Source organism: Phoenix dactylifera, chromosome 2, assembly GCF_051530095.1.
Source record: "Phoenix dactylifera cultivar Ajwa chromosome 2, Ajwa_hap1_PhDact_Kaust_v1.1, whole genome shotgun sequence".
Lineage (NCBI taxonomy): Eukaryota > Viridiplantae > Streptophyta > Magnoliopsida > Arecales > Arecaceae > Phoenix > Phoenix dactylifera.
The window spans coordinates 44678434-44681996 of NC_143191.1; the positions used below are offsets into that span (position 1 = coordinate 44678434).

The 3563-nt window shown below is 37.7% G+C and overlaps 1 protein-coding gene across 1 annotated transcript; it reads left to right on the forward strand.

The window, feature by feature from the left end:
* The first annotated feature begins 1950 nt into the window (after window positions 1-1950).
* Window positions 1951-3345, forward strand: LOC149768355 (uncharacterized). Its single transcript, XM_089929053.1, has one exon. The coding sequence runs from the start codon at window positions 2163-2165 to the stop codon at window positions 3252-3254; it is 1092 nt and encodes a 363-aa protein (XP_089785179.1). The 5' UTR covers window positions 1951-2162; the 3' UTR covers window positions 3255-3345.
* The last annotated feature ends 218 nt before the right edge of the window (window positions 3346-3563 follow it).

Sequence of the window (3563 nt, forward strand, 5' to 3'; positions counted from 1 at the left end):
GACAGGAGCCAGGACGACGCAACGCCGCTACAGTGCATCCCCTTCGGCCTTCGGCGTCTCCCCGACAACAGGCTGGCTGGGCAACGCCGCAACAGCTACGGCAGTTGACAAATGACAAGCAACGGGCATTTTCTCCCCCCTTCTCTCCCCCCTTCTTAGTTCTCTGCCGCCGGTGCTCTCTTTTTTATTACTGAACCAGTGATGGTGAACCTTCTCCCAAATTCCAATCTCCCGACTCCCGTTCTCTGGTTCTCGGCAGACTCGGAAGCTCGGTTCTCAGTGCTCCGAAGTCCTCTCCAAGCTCCAACGCAGCACGCCAGCACCGCTCCTCTTTCCTCACCGTCCTCGGCTCTTCCGACTCCGAACCTCCGACCTCCGAGGCTCCATCTCTCCACCGTCCAGCTCCAAGAAGGCAGAACCCGGCAAGTGGCGAGCTGCCGGCCGGATCTCCTCTCCTCGCCGACGTCGCCGTCCTCGGCTCCCCCATCCTCCAAGGCTCCAACCTCCGGCCGAGCCGCCGGCCGGATCTCCTCTCCTGTTCTTGGACCGCCGGCCGGATCTCCTCTTCTGGCCGACGTCGCCGTCCTCGGCTCCCACGTCCTCCAACCTCCGGGCTCCGGCCGACGGAAGACCCGGCGAGTGGCGAGCTGCTGGCCAGATCTGCTCTGAGAGGATTCCTCTCCAGCTCTCCTCGCCGTCCTCGGCTCCTCCGACCTCCGGGCTCCGCCGCTCCGGCCTCCTCGGCAGCTCGGCTCACTCCAAACTCCAAAGTCTACCGTCCTCGTCCTCCCGCCGTTGGACCGTGAGCTGTGAGCATCCCACTGAATGTTCTGAACTCTGAATCTCTGATCCCAGCCTCCCGGCTCCAACAGGCCACAGTCCACTCTCCCAGGCAGTGGTGACCGGTGAGACATTTCTATTGATTTTTATTTAGTCGAGTACTCAGTAACTCAAGTTAGATGATTGTCCTCTGTTAGCTTCTAAGCTAGTTTACTAATTAATCTTTTGATCCAATTAATTTTTATTTAGTCAAATTAGAGACACTAAAATTGATTTTTTTTTGGATCCAATTGTAGGTTGATTGTGACTTCGGCAGTTTGGCATCTTCTCGCCGTCAAATTCGGCACTATTCGGTCTCTTCTCGACACAATTAAGTTCGGCACTACTTGTCGGGATCCGAGTTTGTTTTTCTTGACACAATCAAGTTTTAACATTTTTAACTTTTTTATATTTTGATTTATTTGTGGTATTTTTTTAATTGCTTAGTTTAATAATATTATTTATAGATTAAAATGTCTAATAGAAAATATGACTGTGGGTATGAAAAACTCAAAAAAAAAAGAAAAATTGATAAACTCATTCAATCTCAAAAAGGAGCTCTAGATAGATTTGTTGTTACAAACAAACAAAACACCACATCAAATTCAACTCAGGAATTAGCAACAGAACAGGCACCCGAAATAGAGTTAAAAAATGAGATTGCTAGTGAAACAATATCGACTGAAGAGCACAATGAAGAATCAGATGGAGATAGGATAAATAAGGAAAAAGATTGTGAAACTAGTTCTATTTCTATAAATTTTTATGATCCTGGTCAATGGAAAAATATTGATACAAAATTTAGAGATCTAATGGTGGAAAGAGGTCCAATTAGAGATTATGATTTTCATTTTCCTAAGGATGAAAATAATAGACACTTCTCTACGATATATTATATTCGTAAGTTACCTAATAGTGAAAAATATGATAGAAGATGGTTAGTGTATTCGAAAGATTTGGATAGAGTATATTGTTTTTGTTGTAAATTATTTAATTCAAAGCCTAGCACGAGTCAATTAGTCAATGAAGGAAGTAGGGATTGGAAAAATCTAGGTATCAAGCTTAAAAGTCATGAAACAACTAATGAACATATCATTAGCATGAATAGGTGGATTGATTTAGAAATGAGATTGCTAAAAAATAAGACAATTGATAAAAGTCTCCAAGAACAAATAAACCAAGATAAGGATTATTGGAAAAAAGTTCTATTGAGAATTATTGCCGTCGTAAAAAATCTTGCTAAAAATAATTTAGCATTTCGAGGAAAGAATGAAAAGATCTATCAAAGCAATAACGGAAATTTTCTAAGTTTTATTGAAACGATTGCAGAATTTGATCCAGTTATGCAAGAACATGTTCGACGCATTCAACATGGTGAAATTCACAATCATTATTTAGGTCATAATATTCAAAATGAATTGATTCAAATATTAGCATCTGAAATTAAAGCTATAATAATTAAAAAGATTAAAGAAGCAAAATATTTTTCTGTAATACTTGATTGCACTCCTGATGCAAGCCATCAGGAACAAATGACCCTAGTTTTAAGATGTGTAGATACTTCAACAAGTCCAGTAAAAGTAGAAGAATATTTTTTAGAATTTTTAGAAGTAGATGATACCTCTGGAAAGGGCCTTTTTAATGAACTTATAAATATAATAGAAAAACATAAACTTGAGGTTAATGATATAAGAGGACAAGGGTATGATAACGGATCTAATATGAAAGGAAAACATCAAGGTGTACAAAGGAGATTATTAGATATAAATCCTAGAGCATTTTACACACCATGTGGATGTCATAACTTGAATTTAGTATTATGTGATATTGCTAACTCATGTCCTAAGGCTATATCTTTTTTTGGAGTGATACAACGAATTTATACCTTATTTTCTTCTTCTACAAAACGATGGAAAATTTTACAAAATAATATATCCACATTGACTCTTAAACCATTGTCACAAACACGTTGGAAAAGTCGTATTGAAAGTGTTAAAGCAATTAAAAACCAAGCTCCTAAAATAAGAGATGCTTTAGTTCAATTAGCGGAAACTAGTGAAGATCCTAAAACAAAGAGTGAAGCCGCATGTTTAGCTACATATGAGATTGAAAATTTTGAATTCTTATTGGGCATGAATATTTGGCACGATATATTGTTTGCTGTTAACTCAGTTAGTAAGATTTTACAATCTGAAGACATGCATATTGATGTTGCTATAGATCAATTAAAAGGTCTTCTTTCTTATTTGAAAAGTTATAAGGAAAATGGATTCATGAATGCTTTGAATTCATCTAAAGAAATTGCAAATGAAATGGAAATAGAACCTATATTTCGTGAGAAACGTGTGATCCGTAGAAAAAAATATTTTGATGAAAATAATGATGATGAGACAACAAGATCAGCTGAAGAATCTTTTAGAATTGATTACTTTTGATATATAGTAGATCAAGCTATTTCTTCAATTCAAAATAGGTTTGAACAATTTACCATATATGAAAATATTTTTGGTTTTTTGTTTAATTTTAGAAAGTTAAAATCTTTGAATGAAGATGATTTGAAAAAGTGTTGTCTTAATCTTGAAAACTTTTTAAAGCATGGTGAATATTCTGATATTGATGGTATTGATCTGTTTTTAGAGTTAAAAATTTTAAAAGAACTTTTACAAACAGAAACTAGTACCCCTATTGATATTTTAAGTTTTATAAAAAAAACAGATTGTTTTCCAAATGCATGCATTGCATAT

What these genes read in the sequence shown, in the direction of transcription:
- LOC149768355 (XM_089929053.1), top strand. Translation starts at nt 2,163, where the DNA reads ATGCAAGAACATGTTCGACGCATTCAACATGGTGAAATTCACAATCAT.